Below are 18,361 nucleotides of genomic sequence, written 5' to 3'. Positions count from 1 at the left end.
CAACAGGGGAGAAGCTAGACTGGATTGGGGCCTCCCAGGGGCTTCCCCTGTACTTGCATCAGTGTTTCTTAGGGTGTCCACATCCCATTACTGCTCAGCACCTTGCCCATCTCCCCGACGATCGGGAGCTGTCTGGGATGCAGCCTTTGGCGCTTAGGGGACTCTCAGTGTTTGTGGGACACTGGGATCTGAGCATCAGTCCATGGAGCCTAAGCTCACTATGGTTCTCGTGATCTCCATGAGATAACGTGAAGTCTTCTGTTTGTCTCTCTGTCTGTCTGTTATAGCATCCCACAACCATGGCTGGCAGATGCCAAGGGGATGTGTGAGATGGCCCAGCTCCAGGATGAAACTCAACTTGAGGGAAGCTGGGGAGAGCCTCACAGTGCTGGACAAGCCATTGGATGGCACTGCTCCGAGGGACACACCCGGTGGCGTGGACAGGGTTACGGAGGACCTAAGGCAGAGGGTGGCTTCAAATGTGACAGTGGATCAGCCGCTGGGGAAATGCCAGAGGGGATTTGACAGCTGGGCCAGGTGTTCCAGGACAGCACTTTCCAAAAGATTTTCCATCCAAACTTCCAGCAAGAAGTAGATCTTCCATCGTTATCCAGAGCATATCTATGCATTCAGGTAACCGAAGCAACATTCCAGGAACCCTCACCATCCCTCCCGTTGAACAGCTCGCTCTCCAGCTGGAGTCAGCTCTGGGCTGCCTCACTTTAACAAAATGCTGGTTGCAGCCACTGGAATTAATTTCACACCCTCTGAGTTGCAGTGCAAAATTTGAAGAGTGGCAGTTGAAGCTCAGTATCATCAAGGATTCATTTATTTTATGATGGTTAACAACATTTTCCAGGCCACACTAACTGGGCCAGCTGGTAATAATAATAATGATAATCGGTTGGGCGCGATGGCTCACGCCTGTAATCCCAGCTCTTTGGGAGGCTGAGGTGGGCTGATCGCCTGAGATCAGGAGTTCGGGACCAGCCTGGTCAACATGGTGAAACCCCCGTCTCTACTAGAAACACAAAAATTTAGCATGATGGCGGGCACCTGTAGACCAGCTACCTGGGAGGCTGAAGCAGGAGAATTGCTCGAACCCAGGAGGCAGAGGCCACAGTGAGCTGAGATAGCACCATTGCACTCCAGCTTGGGCAGCAGAGTGAAACTATCTCAAAATAATAATAATAATAATAATAAGCCCCTGAAGGTATTATACATGCAGCACTTTCCAGTTTAAAAAGGACTTTCAAAGGACAAGTAATGTATGGTCTCACCGATAGGAGGTACCCAGAGTAGCCAAATATAAAGACGGGAACTAGCATGGTGGGTGCCAGGGGCTGGGGGAGGGAGGAATGGGAAGTTAGTGTTGAATGGGGACAGAATTTGAGTTTTGCAAGATGAAAAAATCTAGACATGCCATTGCACTCCAGCCTGGGCAACAGAGTGAGACTCTGTCTCAAAAAAAAAAGAAAAAGCCAGTTGTGATGGCTTACACCTGTAAAATAAACCCAGCACTTTGGGAGGCCAAGGCAGGTGGATCAGAGGTCAGGAGTTCGAGACCAGCCTGACCAACATGCTGAAACCCCATCTCTACTAATAAGACAAAAATTAGCTGGCATGGTGGTGGGCGCCTGTAATCCCAGCTACTCAGGAGGCTGAGACAGGAAAATCGCTTGAACCCGGGAGGAAGAGATTGCCATGAGCTGAGATTGCGCCAGTGCACTCCAGCCTGGGCAACAGGGCAAGACTCTCAAAAAAGAAAAGTCTAGAAATGGATGGTGGTGATGGTTGCACGACATTGTGAATGTAGTTAATGCCACTGAACTGTGTACTTAAAAATGGTCAAGATGGGCCAGGCGCAGTGGCTCAGATCTGTGATCCCAGCACTTTGGGAGGCCCAGGGGGTGGATCATGAGGTCAGGAGATCGAGACCAGCCTGGCCAACATGGTGGAACCCCATCTCTATTAAAAATACAAAATTTAGCTTGTCGTGATGTAATCCCAGCTACTCGGGAGGCTGAGGCAGGAGAATTGCTTGAACCAGGGAGTCGGAGGTTGTGAGCTGAGATCACACCGCACTGCACTCCAGCCTGGCGACAGAGCAAGACTTTCAAAAAAAAAAAAAAAAGATGATAAATTTTAGGTTGTGTGTATGTTACTACTTTTTTACAGATGAAGAAAACAACACTTTGACATGCATTATCTCCCAACACCAACCTCAACCCAGCCCTGGAAAGTGAGCAGAGCCAGCAGCATTTCCAGCCCCACCTCTGGAGGAAGGAGAGGAACCTGAGACTCTTGGGTGACCTGAGGCGTCTCTGGCAGCACCAGCAAAAGAGCCTGGCCCTGGTCGCCCAGCACAGGTTCTCAGTCCCTCCTGACTGCCACTGCTCCCTCAACACCAAAGCACAGGGTCCCGAGATGTTGGGAGAGGTCGGAGATGCTGGGCTGGGAGAGGACCCGGGGCCTGTCAGAAGCCATGACAAGATGCACTCACTGCTCGGGAGGAAGCTACTGGCCTCTGAGTGAAATCTGTAAGTATGAACTCTGGAGATGTATCGTACAACATGGAGTCTACACTTAATAAATGTATACTGGAAAATTGCTAAGATTAGATCTTCCATGTTCTCACTACAAAAGCATAAGTATGGGAGGTGACGGACGTGTGTGTCAGCTTGATTTAATCATTTTGCAATGTGGCAAAGCATCGCATTGTAGGTGGTAAATACATACAGTTTTGTCAATTATACCTTCAAGAAGCTGGGGTGGTTGGTGTGTATGTGTGACTGTGCGATATGAGGTCCGTGAGGTGCTGAACATGGTGCATTAAACAGCATTTTCATTCTTATCTCACGATTCCTGGACTTGAACCGTTGAGTGGCTTCTGGCTAAAGCCAAACCTGTTTCCTCCTCTCTAACCACACCTCCTTCCAGGGCTGGTTGGAGGAGCCTCAGCCCAGCCCCCTGAGCTCAAGCCCTGGGGAACTCCTGCTGGGCAGCTCTCCGGACCCCAGTGAGATGCTCCACAGACCCAGGACGCCCTGGGGGAAGTGGGGAAGGAGGGAAGTCAGGTGCATCACCTCCTGGGACCAGCCCCGAGGGGACTCAAGCCCGTCCAGGGTGCAGGTGCCGCCAAAGGAAAGCCCCAAGGGAGGGTCTTGGGGGGCCATGGTGCAGCCGACCTCCCTGTGTGACCTCAGCCCTTGCCGACCCTCTGCCTGTGGTGGGAGGTCCCCAAACAAAGCACCCAGGGCCCCAGGGGCAAGGCCAAGCTGACAGGTGTGGGAGGCAGTTGAGCCCTGGATCCTGACCACAGCAGAGCAGTTGGCAGATGTGCCTCTGGGATAGAACCCCAGGGGTAACGGTCATGGACTCTGGAAGGGGCCTGGCTGGGGGCAGGGACCAGAGGATGAGGATGGGGCCACAGGGACTGGGGTGCACTGGGACAGCTGCTGCCAGCGAGAGGGACCAGGGCACCACTCTCTAGGGAGCCCACACTGCAAGTCAGGCCACAAGGGCCTCCGACCCTGAGGGCCGATGAGGCCAGGGACAGGCCAGGGGGGCCTTGAGGGCCCTGGTGAGCCAGGCCCCAACCTCAGGCAGCGCTGGCCCCTGCTGCTGCTGGGTCTGGCCGTGGTAACCCACGGCCTGCTGCGCCCAACAGCTGCACCGCAGAGCAGGGCCCTGGGCCCTGGAGCCCTGGAGGAAGCAGCCGGTCCAGCCTGAGGAGCCGGTGGGGCAGGTAAGGGGTGAGAGATTCCAGGGGATGTGGGGGTCTAGGTGGCAGAGGCAGGAAAGGATGACCAAAGGGAGACAAGCCAGAGGGGTGAGGAGGAAGGTTAACCCCTGGAGGGGAGCCACAGACACACTGATTTTAACTAAAGTGTTAAGATTTTGTCCATCTTTGTTTGAATTACTTTTTATTGCTTAATGTCATATTAAAATATTTATCTTGATTCCTGAGATTTCTTCCCCCACTTAACATTTGGCACCAAGGTGAATGTCTCCCTCACCTCCCCCTAGTCCTTGGGGTAGGGTAGGACTGGAGGCAGGGGCAGGACATCCACAGGAGTGGTGGCCGCTATCCCTGAAGGGTGCCCAGGCCTCTCCCTCTCCCACTCCTCCTCCTCCACTCCTCCTCCTCCCCTCTCCTCCTCCCCCTCCTCTTTTCCCCTTGGCCTATGTCACCTGTCCACTCCCACCCTCACTGGGCAGGGGCCACTCCCTGGAGCTCCAGCTGAGGTGTGAGGGGCCTTTCCTGGAGTCCCTGGGTCACTAGACCTCAGCCAGCATCGCCTCCTGAAACCAGCCCCTAGAAGACCCAAGCTTATCCAGGGTGCAAGTGCCTCCAAAGAAAAAGCCCAGGAGAGGCTCTTGGGAGGCCACAACTCCCTATGTGACCTCAGCCCTTGCCACCACTCTGCGTGTGGTGGAAGGTCCCAGCACAAAGCACCAAGTATCTGGGTCCATTTATGACCATTTGGGACACAACAGCCTGTTCATCACTGGTGCACGTTATACCCCACAGGCGATAATCATTTCAGGGGCAGAACCTCCCTCTCGGTGGCCCCATAGGCAGGTCCTGCTGTGATCCCCTTTGTGCAGATGGGGATAGAGCCCAGAGAGGTGAGGCGACCCGTCCAAGTCACTTAGCTCATGGGCACGGATTCTAAGGCCCAAGCTGGACGGCCTCTGGCTCTCCCCTGTCCCATCCTCGAAGCTGATCGAGCTGACACATGCACCTCTGGGGCCTGAGTTTCCCTTTTTTTCTTCTTCAAACAAAGTTTCACGGAGTTTCACTCTTGCCGCCCAGTCTGGAGTGCAATGGCAAGATCTCGGCTCATTGCAAACTCCGTCTCCCAGGTTCAAGAGATTCTCCTGCCTCAGCTTCCGGAGTAGCTGGGATTATAGGCGCCTGCCACCACACCTGGCTAATTTTGTGTATTTTTTAAGTAGAGACAGGGTTTCACCATGTTGGCCAGGCTGGTCTCGAACTCCAGACCTCGCTGGTCTCGAACTCCAGACCTCGCTGGTCTCGAACTCCAGACCTCAGGTGATCCGCCCACCTCAGCCTTCTCCCAAAGTGCTGGGATTACAGGTGTGAGCCACCACACCGGGCCTGAGTTTCCCCTTCTGCAATCCGAGGGGCCCTGATTGGTGAGGGCCTTCAGACTCCCACCCACCCAGAGGATGCTGGGGTGGCTGTGGTGAGAGCTCCAGCAGTGGCAGCCGACCTGACTCACACCAGGAGCCCAGCCATGGAGGCGGGGTGAGGTGGCAGTGTCCTGCACGGACTTCTGGGCAAGGACTCCCCATCAGGGTCAGGCTCTGTGCTGGGGCTGAGGTCCCAAAGGATCTAGATTTGCCCCAATTCAAGTCTACAAGGAGTGCGGGCTGGGTGAGGAGACAGCCACATGCAGGGTGATGCCTACAGAACAGAGACTGGGATGGGGAAGGCCCAAGGGGTCTCCACAAGGGACGGGTGACAGGTGGAGGGAGACACAGATAATAAAAATGGTATTATGTTGGGGGGGCTATTAATATACGTTTTTATATTAGAATCTTTAGAAATCTTATAGAAATACTGTGGGCCAGGTGCTGTGTCTCACGCCTGTAATCCCAGCACTTTAGGACGCCAAGGTGGGCAGATCACGAGGTCAGAATATCGAGACCATCCTGGCCAACATGGCAAAACTCTGTCTCTACTAAAAATACAAAAATTAGCAGGGTGTGGTGGCGCGAGCCTATAGTCCCAGCTACTGGGGAGGGAGGCAGGAGAATCGCTTGAATCCAGGAGGTGGAGGTTGCAGTGAGCTGAGATGGCACCACTGCATTCCAGCCTGGATGACAGAACAAGACTCCCACTCAAAAAAAAAAAAAAAAAAGTATTATGCTGCGGGGGTATGAATATGAGTTTTTATAATCTTTAGAAATACTATGGGCCAGGTGCAGTGGCTCATGCCTGTAATCCCACAACTTTGGGAGGCTGAGGTGGGATTGTTTGAGCCCAGGAGTTCGAGATCAGCCTGAGCAACACAGCAAGACCTCATTTCTACAAAAATTATAAAAACTAGCTAGTCATGGTGGCACTTGCCTGTGGTCCCAGCTACTTAGGAGGCTGGTGAGAGGATTGCTTAAGCCTCGGAGGTTGAGGATGCAGTAAGCTGAGATCCCACCACTGCACTCTAGCCTGGGTGACAGAGGGAGACCCTGTCTCAAAAAAAAAAAAAAAAAGTGATTATTACTGCAGAATTCTGGTAAATATCTCCTATCAAATAAATGTCTCTTCTATTCATAGCTTATTAAAAGATATTTTCATTGTTTTTAAGAAACATATTGTGTATCACTTTTTATGTTTAGTTGTACATTTATTTGTTGTTTTTATTTTTTTAGAGATGGGGGTCTCACTATGTTGCCCGGGCTGGCCTCCAACTGCTGGGCTCAAGCAATATCCCTGCCTCAGCGTCCCAAGTAGCTGGGACTACAAGCATGCGCTACCACACCGGGATAATTTTTTGTAGAGAGGAGGTTTCGCCATGTTGCCTGGGCTGGTCTTGAACCCCTGGGCTCAAGCCATCCACCCGCCTTGGCCTCCCAAAGTGCTGGGATTACAGACGTGAGCCACCCTGCTTAGCCTGTACTACTTTTAATAGGTCTTAATAGGTTTTAAATGTCAATTATTTTAAAATTAATTTCAAAAATCTTCTACAACATGGATGAAACTTGAAGACATTATAGTGAAATAAGCCAGACACAAAAGGACAAATGTCATTTGAATCCACTTCTATGAGGTACCTAGAACAGGCAAATTCACTTGGACAAAAAGTAGATTCGAGGTTAGCAGGGCGAGGGGGAGGGAAGAATGGGCGGCTGTAGTTAATGGTTTAGAGTGTCTTTTTGGGAAGATGAAAGAGTTCTGGAGATGGATGGTGGTGAAGGTTGCCCAACGGTGTGAATGTACTTAGTGCCACGGAGCTCTACGTTTAAAAATAGTTAAAGTGGAAATATTGATGCTATGTATGTTTTACTGCAATTATAAAAATGGAGCTGGGTGTGGTGGCTCACGCCTATAATCCCAGCACTTTGAGAGGCCAAGGTGGGCGGATCACCTGAGGTCGGGAGTTCGAGACCAGCCTGACAAACATGGAGAAACACCGTCTCTACTGAAAATAGAAAAAATTAGCCAGGTGTGGTGGCACATGCCTGTAATCCCAGGTACTCGGGAGGCTGAGGCAGGAGAATCACTTGAACCCAGGATGTGGAGGTTGCGGTGAGCCGAGATGGCACCATTGCACTCTAGCCTGGGCAACAAGAGTGAAATTCCGTTTCAAAACATAAAAGGAAATGGGACTGTATGTAGTAGGATAGAGAGGGAGAGATCAATATGACACTTCTTTTTTTTTTTTTTTTTTTTGGAGACAGAGTCTTGCTCTGTTGCCAGGCTGGAGTGCAGTGGCACGATCTTGCCTCACTGCAACCACTGCTTCCCAGGTTCAGGCAATTCTCCTGCCTCAGCCTCCAGAGTAGCTGGGACTACAGGTGCATGCCACCACGCCCAGCTAATTTTTTTTTTTTTTTTGAGACAGAGTCTTGCTCTGGCGCCCAGGCTGGAGTGCAGTGGCTCGATCTCAGCTCACTGCAACCTCCGCCTCCTGGGTTCATGCCATTCTCCTGCCTCAGCCTCCCGAGTAGCTGGGACTACAGGCGCCCGCCACCATGCCCAGCCAATTTTTTTTTTTTGTATTTTTAGTAGAGACGGGGTTTCACCGTGTTGGGCAGGATGGTCTCGATCTCCTGACCTCATGATCTGCCCGCCTCAGCCTTCCAAAGTGCTGGGATTACAGGTGTGAGCCACCGCGCCCGGCCTTACGCCCAGCTAATTTTTGTATTTTTAGTAGAGACAGGGTTTCACTATGTTGGCCAGGATGGTCTTGATCTCTTGACCTCATGATCTGCCCGCCTTGGCCTCCCAAAGTGCTGGAATTACAGGTGTGAGCCACCGTTCCCGGCCAATATTACACTTCTTTTTTTTTTTTTTTTTTGAGATAGAGTCTCGCTTTGTTGCCAGGCTGGAGTCCCACGGCACGATCTTGGCTCACTGCAACCTTCGCCTCCCAGGTTCAAGCAATTCTCCTGCCTCAGCCTCCTGAGTAGCTGGGACTACAGGCGCACACTCACGCCTGGGTAATTTTTTTTTTTTTTTGTATTTTATTAGAGATGGGGTTTCACCATGTTGCCCAGGCTGGTCTGGAACTCCTGAGCTCAGGCAATCCACCTGCCTCGGCCTCCCAAAGTGCTAGGATTACAGGCATGAGCCACCACGCCTGGCCCAATATTACACTTCTTAAATGCACTTCTCTATTGCTTAATTATCTTAAATATTATATTCTCATAATTTTAAAAGAGTAAAGATTTTTGGGGGGCCAGGTGTGGTGGCTCACACCTGTAATTCCAGCACTTTGGGAGGCCGAGGTGGGTGGATCACTTGAGGTCAGGAGTTCGAGACCAGCCTGGCCAACATGGTGAAACCCTGTCTCTATAAAAAATAGAAAAGTTAGCTGGGTGTGGTGGTGCACACCTGTAGTCCCAGCTACTCGGGAGGCTGAGGCATGAGAATTGTTTGAACCCAGGAACTCAGGAGGCGGAGGTTGCAGTGAGCCTAGATAACACCACTGCACTCCAGCCTAGGCAACAGAGCGAGACTCTGTCTCAAAAAAAAAAAGAATGCCTAGATGCAGTAGCTAAGTACGCAGAAGCCATTTCAGTGTGGGAGGCGAGGTGACTGAGTCCAGGGACTCCAGGTTTCTGGCTGAGGGGTTGAGACCGCCCATGGTCATTGTGATGAGATGAAGATGGAGAATGAGCTGGGCTGGGGGAAGATGGTCATCTCCTCTGGACGTGATTAGTTTGAGACTCCTGTTGGGTAGCCCACTGGGCGTGGTCAGTAGGCACTTGAGGAGCTGAGAGGGTTTGGAGCTGGGATAGACCCCAGCCTCACCATGTGGGCAGTAGTGGGGGCCACAGAGTGTGAAGATGGCTAAGAAAGAGGTCTGGGTGGGGGTGTGGGGAGTCAGCAGCCAGGCATGGGCCATTGAGAAACAGATGCCAGGGGAAGAGGAAAGGGGACTCTCAGACCCCAAGGGGAAAAGAGTCACTGGAAAGAGAGGCCAGCCCCGTGTCACATCCAGCGGAGACACCAGGTACAGCAGAAGGACCTTGGACATGACCATGAGGAGGGCCTTGTTGGCCATGACCTGGGAGAGATGGGGGTGAGAGCCTGGGGGACCACACCATGTCCCCAGCACACGAAACAGTGCCTGGTAGACAGGATGGATCTATAGATGGATGGACGGACAGGGAGGTGGATGGACGAATGGACAGATGACAGATGGATGCAAAGACAGATGCACAGATGGACAGATGCATAGGTGGACAATATATAGATGGATGGACAGATGGAATGAGTGATCTGAGAGATCAGAAAAGGCTTCATGAACAAAGTGGGACTGAGCTGCATCTCCATGGATAGATCTAACAGCAGAGGACTCTCCTCTTGAGTCAGGAATGACCCAGTGGCCTGGTCCAGGGAGGAAGTCAGCCTGGCTTGACTGGGGACACTTGTGGCGGATTTCAGAGGCTCTTAAAATGAGGCCAAGTGAGGTTGGGCAGGTCCGAGCCAGCTCAGGACTCCTCAGCCACACCACACAGCTGCCTGAGGGGATGTGTCACTCATGGAGTTGCTGGGACCTACTGGGCCCAGCGTTGCCATCAGCACCAACAGCTTCAGAGAGGGGGACACACACTGGGGTGACTCCAAGGCTGTGGGCAGCCCCTGCCTCAGAGAAGGGACAGGCACAGAGACACTACTGGGGGACACTACTGGGATACTGGCCACCCCCCTGCCCTGTGCCCAGGTCACAAACTACACACTGCAGCCCTGTGACCCTCACACCCAGCAGGTTCCTGCTCCAGCGCGGCTCCTGGACTGGCCCCAGGTGCTGGCCCCGGGGGTTTCAATCCAAGCATAATTCAGTGACGCATGTGTTTGGCAGCGGGACCCAGCTCACTGTTTTAAGTAAGTGGCTCTAACTTCCCAGCCTGTCCCACCCTCTCCTATCTCTGGAAAATGTGTTTTCTCTCTCTGGGGCTTCTTCCCCTCTGCCCTCCCAGCCTTAAGCACTGACTCCTACCTTTGTCCATGGGGCCTGGAGGAGGTGTGTTAGTCTCGGGATAATGGCAGGAAGGGCCCCCACAGTGGGAGCAGCCACCTTCAGGTTCCAACAGCGGGACACAGCCTGGTCCCGGGGCCTGGGCTGGGATTGGGCGGGGTCAGGGCTCCTCCCCTCTCCCAGGGCAGATGTCTGAATGAGGGACAGAGGCTGGTTCTGATGAGGGGCTCTGCAGTGGCCTTAGAGATAGTCCCCGAGACCCCAGGGTCTAGGCTGAGGGCTGGATGCCCATCCAGCCTGGGAGGGCCACACGGGGGCCTGGGGACACAGGGGTCACCCCCAGGGGAGACCAATGGAGGGCACAGAGAGGGCTCTGGGTCTAGGCTGCAGCTCTGTGGCCTGTGCTGGGTCTTGAGGACATGTGGACACAAAGGGACGGGTGAGACTGGGTGAAGTCCCAGAGCCCAGCTGTCCCAGGACAGTCACCAGAAAGGAGACGGTCTGTTAGGGCAGAGATGTGGCTGTCCCTGGAGCCCTGTCACCTCTGGGACCTGGTGTCTCTCTGTTCATGGGTCAACCTCCCACCTTCATTTGAGGAAGGGCACCTTAGACTTAGAAGTTGACTAGCGGGGAGTAAACGGGGGTGCAGAGAACTTCACGATCGCCAGGTGAAGTCCAGGGGCATCAGAGGCTGCTGGGGTGGGCATGGGGGCTGCGGTGCCCCAGAGTCTGGGGGAGCAGCCCCAAGAACCCAGCTGCTGTGAAGGATCCTGTGGTAGGGCTGGTGGGGACAGGGGCGATGGCAGAGCTCCAGGGTGTGTCTGGGTGAAACCCACGCTTCACCAGGAGAGCTGAGTGGGCCAGGCTGGGGCACAGCCTGGTGCCCCAGGGGACAGGAAGCTCCAGGCCATGCCAGGCTTGGGCCTCCCCACACCCTGCCAGGTCAGTTTCATGTGCTGTGGGGGAGACCCCTAGATTCCAAACTCAGACTCCAGAAACCAGGAAGGAGGGAGCACAGCCTGCCCTGGGTACACACGGGGAAACCGAGGCTGCAGAGGAAAGGGCTGGGCCAGGACACCTGGGAAAGGTGACTTGGGAACGGCTCCTAAGAAGGCGTGGGGCTGTCTGCTCTCCAGAGGGCTCCAGTGGAAAGGAGGGAATGAGGAGGGAAGGAGAGGCCCTGGGTGGACCAGACGGTCACACCATGAACCCTCCCAGAGACTTTAGAGAGAGAGAGGCGCTCCACAACACCCCACACTGCCTCTGCCATCTCGCACCCCCTCCTCTGTCCACACAGCTCAGCCCAAGGCAGCCCCCTCGGTCACTCTGTTCCCGCCGTCCTCTGAGGAGCTCCAAGCCAACAAGGCCACACTGGTGTGTCTCATGAATGACTTCTATCCGGGAAGCTTGAGGGTGACCTGGAAGGCAGATGGTACCCCCATCACCCAGGGCGTGGAGATGACCACACCCTCCAAACAGAGCAACAGCAAGTATGCGGCCAGCAGCTACCTGAGCCTGACGCCCGAGCAGTGGAGGTCCCGCAGAAGCTACAGCTGCCAGGTCACGCACGAAGGGAGCACCGTGGAGAAGACAGTGGCCCCTGCAGAATGTTCATAGGTTCCCAGCCCCCACCCCACCCACAGGGACCTGGAGCTGCAGGATCCCAGGGGAGGGGTCTCTCTCTGCATCCCAAGCCATCCAGCCCTTCTCCTGTACCCAGTAAACCCTCAATAAATATCCTTTGTCAACCAGAAATCCTGCCCCCTCTCTTCATTTCTTATCTCTCATATAATGTGATGCTTCTCCTGGGTTCTCAGTGTGGCGCTGGGGGAATCCTGGCACCAGTGGGAAAGTAGCCTGGAGGAGAGGATCACAGCCTCCCAGGGGTGTCCCCTGGGGAAATAGGCCAGGATAAGAGGAGTCGTCTCACTGGACACCAGTCCCTCCATTCTCTCCCTCCTCCCCTTCCTCCTTGCAGCTCAACCCCTAACTCACTGCCTGCTTTCTGGAGGGAGCTATTTCTGGCTGATCCTCCAGATACACCCTCTGTCCCTGTCCTGGTCTGGACCCTCTGCCCACCCACGGCCTCTCTTTCCTCAGCCTGGAAATCCTACTCTGGGCCTGGAGTCCCTCTGCTTCTGGCCCCGGCCCCTGGAATGCCCTCCTTCCTCTCTGCCCAGCTCCCCACCCCTGAGGGCTGGACTGTCCAGGCCACTCCAACACCATCAAATTCATGAGCTCTTACATTTTGGGCCCACCTTGATTCTTCACCTGACAGCAGGTTCAGAGGTGTGAGAAAAATAGGAGGAAGCCAGGAAGGAAACACACATGAAAGGCCTGCAAGAGGCTCAGGACACTTGCAAAAGATAGGCTCTGAGCTCCCCAGGAACCTGTGCAAGAAGGGTAATAGGTGCTCCATGATTTCTTTCTTTTTTATGTTTTTTTTTTTTCTTTGAGACAGAGTCTGGCTCTGTCGCACAGGCTGGAGTGCAATGGTGCAATCTTGGCTCACCGTAACTTCTGCCTCCCAGGTTCAACCGATTCTCCTGCCTCAGCCTCCCCAGAGTTGGAGATGGGGCCTGATGGGAGGTGTTTGGTCAGTGGTGGATCCCTCATGACTTGGTGCTGTCTTCCTGATACTGAGTGGGTTCTTGTGGGATCTGGTTGTTTAAAAGTGTGTGGCACCTTCCTGTCAACTCTCTCTTGCTCCCACTCTGGCTATGTGAGACACCTGTTCCCCCTTCGCCCTCCGTCATTATTGGAAGCTTCCTGAGGCCTCCCCAGAAGCTGAGCAGACGCCAGCGTGCTTCCTGTACAGCCTGCAGAGCCGTGAGCCAATCAAACTTCTTTATAAATTACCTGGTCTCAGGTGTTTCTTCACAGAAATTCGAGAATAGACTGATACAGACATTAATCTTATTAGTAAGGGCAGAGCCTCTCACCTCTCCAATGCCACCACCTCATAATACCATCATATTTGAGATTAGGTTCCAACCTGAATTTTGGTGGGATGCAAACATTCAGACCATAGTACCCTATCTCCAAATACAGACACATTCTGAGGGCCTGGGGTTAGGACTTCAACGTATCAATTTGGAAGAGCACAATTCAGCCTGTAACATCTGCTTTGGTTTGGGCTCCCTGCAAGCAGGCCTCAAAGAAAGGCTGTTGAACTTGGAGCTTGTTTGGGATGACTACTCCCAGGGGCAAGAGTGAGGGATGGGGAGGGGGAGAGCAAAACAGGAGCAGCAAGAAAACCAATGCAAAGGCCAGGCACAGTGGTTCCGCCTGTAATCCCAGCATTTTGGGAGGCCGAGGCGGGTAGATTACTTGGGATCGGGAGTTAGAGACCAGCCTGGCTAACATGGCAAAACCCGCCTCTAGTAAAGAGACAAAAATTACCAGCCTGGCCAACATGGCGAAATCCCGTCTCTACTAAAAATACAAAAATTAGCCGGGTGTGGTAGCAGGTGCCTGTAATCCCAGCTACTTGGGAGGCTGAGGCAGGAGAATCACTTGAATCTGGGAGATGGAGGTTTCAGTGAGCCGAGATCACACCACTGCACTCCAGCCTCGGTGACAGTGCAAGACTGTATAAAAAAAAAAAAAAAAAAAAGGCAATGCAAACGTGCATTGCTGAGTTCACCATTATGGAAGCCGGGGTGCCAGATCCCCTAGGATCACCGGAGCTGCCTTACAAAATGCATCTCAGAACCATCCGCCCAGGGGAAGAAAGGAGGGACCATTGCTTCCAGGGCTCTGCTGCCTTTGAGGAAGCGTTGTCCTGTAGGGTGTTCACGCCTTTGCACTTGCAGTTGAGCATGTGTAACTGCTGAGTGGGTTACTGTGGAGGGGCGGAGGTGGGGGGATCCCACACTGTGGCATCAGCAAAGCCCCGGACTGGAAGTGAGAGGCAAGCACAGGGGCCTATGGCAGGCCATTGTCAGCCTACTGCCGCATGGAGCTTGTCGCGGCCTGCGAGGTCTGTTTACTGCAGCTGGGCCTGGATTAGGTGAAGCTAAGAGGTCTGAAGCCATTCAGGCGAGCTTCTCAACACAGTCCCCGCCTTGCAGCATTCAGCCCCGTCCCTGACCCCCACTGGGTCCACCCATCAGAGGCCCCTTTGAGGTGCTGGCATCTGCAGTACCTGCAAAGACTTCATGCTAGAGGGTGACCGAGAAGAGCTTAGAACCCCGCCTCAGCGGGAACCCCTTTCTTTACATGTTGGCCCTGGTCCCTGGCACAAAGGCCCCAGTGTGACAGATGTAGTCACAGATTTGAGTTCAATGAGATCCACGCTGTGCCCAGTGGAGCCCTCCCCTACTTCCCTTCTCCTCTGCCCCCTCTCCCCTCTCCCCTGTCCCAGATAGCTGGGGCCTCTCATCTGACAAACCTAAAGTTGCAGGGACAAGAAGCACAAATCCACAAGGAGGTCACTGGGGCATGGTTGGGTGGGGGGGGGCGGGCAATCCTATTTCTTTCTTTTTCTTTTTTTTTTTTTGAGATGGAGTCTTGCTCTGTCACCCAGGCTGGAGTGCAGTGGCACTATCTTGGCTCACTGCAAGCTCTGCCTCCCGGGTTCACGCCATTCTCCTGCCTCAGCCTCCCGAGTAGCTGGGACTACAGGCGCCCGCCACCGCGCCCAGACAATTTTTTGTATTTTTAGTAGAGACAGGGTTTCACCGTGTTAGCCAAGATGGTCTCGATCTCCTGACCTCGTGATCCGCCCTGCCTTGGCCTCCCAAAGTGCTGGGATTACAGGCGTGAGCCACCGTGCCCGGTCGGGCAATCCTATTTCTACAACTTGTCCCTGGACCATGTGTTCCAGCTTCTGGGGATGCAGCACCTGGGACTGGCTGTTGGCTCTGTGCTCGGGATGTGGCACAAGCTGGCTGCCCCTACATTCCATCAGGCCCAGGCTCCAGGGTGAGACTGGTGGGCATCACGCTCATGTGCCCACTGGGATCCTCCCTCGCCATAAACGTGTCCCTTGGTCTGGGGCCGGGGTGGGCAGGATCCCATATCTCCAGATGGGGCATTCAGAGCTACATTCTGGATGCAGTGGAGGCATGGAGATCTGTCAGGTGGCGCAGAACCGCTGCCATGGCTGGACTCCGAGGCGAGGACTAGAAGAACAAGGGTTATAGAAGAGGGGGGTGCTGCTCGCAGGGCTCAGTGTGCAGATACAGGGAGGGCTCAGCACAGGATCTAGCACAGTGGGTCTACCGAATTGCCACTGTGCCCATTTTACAGATGGGAAGCCTGAGGCTCAGGGGAGGAGGCAGCTTGCCCAGGGGCCCAGTGCTAGCAGGCAGCAGAGCTGGGTTGGGGACCAGCCTTAAAAAACCTGTGCTCGTAGCTGAGGCTGTCCTCCCTGCCTCACTGCTGACCCAGTGAGTGCAAGTCTCTTTACAAAAGGAGGCTTGTTCTGTGCCTGTGCTGGCCCAGGGAACATCGAGGAAGCCAAGGTCACCCCGCATGGCCTTCTGGGGCAGCTGCTTCTCTGACCAACAGAAGCCTTTCTGAGATGGCTGGTGGTCAAAGCCACTAACTGAGGGGCAGAACAAGGGGACTCTGAGCACCTTAGGACTCTGGGGTCAGACAGACCTGAGCTCTGCCCTCTTCCCCTCCTGGCTATGGGACCCTCGGTGAGTCTTGGTCTCTATTCCTTCATCTCACTTTATGGGGACTGAATGAGATCCGGGGATGAGGCCCCCGGCCCAGAGCTACTGTTAATCCAGGGTCCTCCTCTCAGGAAGGACACGGAGTCCACTAAAGACCATTGGTCCACCAAGGCACAGAGAAGGCAAGGGGCCTGCCTAGGTCACCAACGGGCCTGAGTCTATTCCTGACTCCCCATCCAGTCCTCCCTGGACCATACCCCAAAAGAAAATGAAGGTGGAGACATGGGGGTTGCAGGGAAAGGAAGGATATGGGGAAGAGGGGGGACCTTACAGCCACTCCCCTCCATAGTGCCTCTCACATAGTTGGTCTTCACTAAATATTTGCTGAACGATGAGTAAATGTTAAGTGGTTGGATAGATGGGGCTACAGGCGGGTGAGACCTAACTATGCGCTGTTTGGAATCCCAGCCCACCGCATCCTGCCGGTCCTCCCGCTAACCTCATTTGGTTGCCAGCAGTAGCCTTCATTTTCTGCTGAGTCACTACTCTCAACCCAGACGTGGGGCCGGGCATGCCAGGAATTTGGAGGGAAGAAAGATTGACAGAACTTCAGCACCTCACCACCAGCTCCATTTTTTTTTGAGACAGAGTCTCTCTCTGTCGCCCAAGCTAGAGTGCAGTGGTGTGATCTTGGCTCACTGCAACCTCCGCCTCCTGGGTTCAAGCGATTCTCGTGCCTTAGCCTCCAGAATACAGGCGTGCGCCACCACGCCCTGCTAATTTTTGTATTTTTTAGTAGAAACAGGGTTTCGCCATGTTGGCCAGGCTGGTCTCGATCTCTTGACCTCGTGATCCGCCTGCCTCGGCCTCCCAAAGTGCTGGGATTACAGGCGTGAGCCACGGCGCCCAGACCCACCAGCTCCCGAGGCAGGTGGAGTCAGGAGGTTTGCTCAGCCCTGGAACACCCCACTTCCCCAGCAGCCTTGGGTCACCACCCCTGCCCAGCTTACTCACCTCCACTGGGGAGCCTCTGTCATTCTGGCAGGTGGGGGGTGGGGGACTGGGGAACAGAATGCATTCCCCAGGGCCCTTTGAGTCATGCTGAGTCCTGTAGAAGTCCCAGCACCACCCATGGTGCTCCCGGGAAGCTCTAGCTGGCCTCTGGGAAGCACACTGGGGCTCCTGGCCCCTCTAAACAGAACGGTGCACCCGCTCCATCAGTCTCTTTCCTCCTTTCCTCTCTGGCCTCTCTTGCCCTTCTCTGTGCCTGGTGGCAGGACCTAGGAGCCCATCTCTGTCCCCCATACGTACTGTGGCCTTGGGCAAGTCCCTGCCCTTCTCTGGGCCTCACTGGCCCAGCTGGAGCCCAGCCAGCAGCCCAAGTCTCTCTTGACCTGACCCTCCAGGACACCGTGTCCACTGGAGCTCTGACAGTACCCCCTCACCCCTGGTGCCCTCCAGTCCCCAGCCCTCTCTCTCTCTCTCTGGCCCTCTTACGGACCCTCCCAGAGGGAGACTGGCCCACCCCACCTCCTGGCTTCTCCTTCCTCTTGCTCTCCCTCCTCCTGCCCACCCCCCTTGGAGAATGCCAAGTCTGCAGGTTTCCCATGACCTTGAACAACCAGCAGTTTGGGAGTGAGCAGCTCAGAGCTTTGCAAGGAGGGCCTGGGGAGAGGCCCACCATGGGTCCTGGGGCTGCATTGCCTTTGCACCGCACACCCTGTCCTGTCAACCTTGCTTCATTTTTCTCCGTGGCACGTGCCATCTTCTCACTGCTTACTTGGGTACTGTACGTCCATGGCCTCAGTAGAATGTCACTTCCACAAGGGTAGGGGCTTTGTCAGCTGTGGCCACTGCTCGGTCCCCATCCCCACGGCCTACAACAGTGCCCGGCCCACAGGGGGCCTCCATGAGTGCTGAGGAAGGATTTCCTCCAAGCCACCCTGTCGGGAGCATTTCCCTGTGGGCACCTCACTACCTCTCATCCACCATCTGCCTGCCCAGGATATGCCAGTCCCCTTTCGGAAGATGGGGAAACTGAGGTTCGGAGAGGAAGAGACGAAGGGAAGGAACGGATGCAACGTCACACAGTGGTCCCTGGTGGGAGTCCAGAGTCGAGCCCACTCGTCCAGGCCGCGGCTCCTGACTTAGGCCTTCCTCCCACCAGCCAGTCCGCCATTCCAACAGCTAAGAGGGGCCAGGACTGCCCCACCCGCACCCCAGGTCCCTGAGGCCTTCGGCCACGCCCCTGTGGTAGCGTGGAGAAACTGAGGCACCCCGCCTCCTCGGATTCCTCGCAAGCCTCTTTCCCAAACCCGCGTCCGCGCCCCCTCCCCGGGCCCTGCCCTCCCTCCCCGCCCCGGCCCCGCACAGCCCCCGGCCCTTGGCAGAGCTCAGCTCGCGGCCACCCGGAGCCGGGGAGAGAAAGAAAAATGAGTTTTCCCGTCGCCCGGTGGCGGTGTCAATTGATCGGCGCGGGAGGGGCTTCGCACCGGGCTGGGGGCCTCGCTTGCAGCTGCCGGCGCTCAATTGTTGGGGAAAAACTGGGGCGGCTGCCGCGAT

The 18,361-nt window shown here is 54.8% G+C and overlaps 1 protein-coding gene across 1 annotated transcript; it reads left to right on the top strand.

Moving 5' to 3' along the window:
• The first annotated feature begins 3,543 nt into the window (after nt 1-3,543).
• LOC100587942 (immunoglobulin lambda-like polypeptide 1) lies at nt 3,544-11,930 on the top strand. Its single transcript, XM_003282060.4, is given in 4 exon segments — nt 3,544-3,700; nt 3,703-3,748; nt 9,966-10,081; nt 11,473-11,930. Coding segments are annotated over 4 exon segments (639 nt in total). The 3' UTR covers nt 11,793-11,930.
• The last annotated feature ends 6,431 nt before the right edge of the window (nt 11,931-18,361 follow it).

This window comes from Nomascus leucogenys, unplaced genomic scaffold (genome assembly GCF_006542625.1).
Source record: "Nomascus leucogenys isolate Asia unplaced genomic scaffold, Asia_NLE_v1 000599F_183625_qpd_obj, whole genome shotgun sequence".
Taxonomy (NCBI): Eukaryota; Metazoa; Chordata; class Mammalia; order Primates; family Hylobatidae; genus Nomascus; species Nomascus leucogenys.
This window is presented reverse-complemented; position numbering and strand designations above follow the sequence as displayed.